A 963-nucleotide genomic window follows, 5' to 3' on the forward strand; every position below is an offset into this window, starting at 1 on the left:
TACCCCCCCCCCCCAACCACTCTGCCCCGAGCGCAGTACAGCTTGGGCGAGACGTGCACGGTGCTCGAGTGGCGCGGGATACGCCTCATGCTCGACTGCGGCCTCCACCTCCCGGCCATGCAGCGGTACCGCACCTCCCTCGTGCGCTTCTGTGGCAGTCGCACACAGTGACGCTCGTGGCACAACCAGGTTCCTGCCTGTGGACGCTGAGCCGCACGGCGTGGGCAAGGCCAAGCACAGCGACGGCAAGCCCAGCAAGCGACCCCGACCAGACACCGAAGGTATAACCCCTCTTCCTCCCGTGTCCCTCCCTCTCTCCTCTCGGTCGGTCTCGCTCATGGTCATGTCCTGATGGGTGTACAACACAGAGCCCGGTTCCGGCGAGATGCCCTTCACACGTATTGGCGGCAACGTCTTCATCGAAGCCGGTGCGTGACCACCACACACGGCACACACGGCACACACGGCACACACGGCACACACGGCACACGCAGCTCAAGTGGTCTGACCTGTGAGATGTATACCGGTGGTGGCGCGCCCCATGCAGGCGCGATTCGTTTCCGTGTGCCGGAGTGGGGCCTGCTGGACCTGGCGGCCGTGGACGCGATCCTCATCTCCAACGCGCAGAACATGCTCGCCCTCCCCTTCATCACTGAACACTCGGCCTTTCGCGGCCGCGTCTACGCCACAGAGCCCACCGTACAGATCGCCAGGTGCGTTTGCAATCCATCCAACCAACCCGCCTTCTAAGCTCATCGCGGTCGTTAACGCCACCAACCGGGCCGTGTCGGGTGATGTGCTGCTGCGTGGGCGCAGCATGATGATGCAGGAGCTGGTCAAGTATGCCGAGAAGGTGCAGTATCCGGAGGGCGAACTGGCGCCGTGGCAGAACGAGGACCTCATCGCGTGCGTTCCCTCTCTGCCGAATGAGCCCCCTCCACGACGTGTCGTCGAGCCTCTCGA

General features: G+C 64.3%; 1 protein-coding gene across 1 annotated transcript in view; it reads left to right on the plus strand.

The window, feature by feature from the left end:
* Positions 1-963, plus strand: part of ACA1_191180 (integrator complex subunit 9, putative) — a gene marked incomplete at both ends in the record, with an annotated part of 7,830 nt that overhangs the window by 4,023 nt on the left and 2,844 nt on the right. Inside the window, 5 exons of the mRNA XM_004333315.1 lie at positions 37-125; positions 190-281; positions 369-428; positions 548-713; positions 817-910. Of these exons, the coding sequence (XP_004333363.1) occupies positions 37-125; positions 190-281; positions 369-428; positions 548-713; positions 817-910 (501 nt within the window). The remainder of the gene's footprint in view (positions 1-36; positions 126-189; positions 282-368; positions 429-547; positions 714-816; positions 911-963) is intronic.

This window comes from Acanthamoeba castellanii (genome assembly GCF_000313135.1).
Source record: "Acanthamoeba castellanii str. Neff unplaced genomic scaffold scf7180000084748, whole genome shotgun sequence".
In the NCBI taxonomy this organism is placed as follows: Eukaryota; Discosea; order Longamoebia; family Acanthamoebidae; genus Acanthamoeba; species Acanthamoeba castellanii.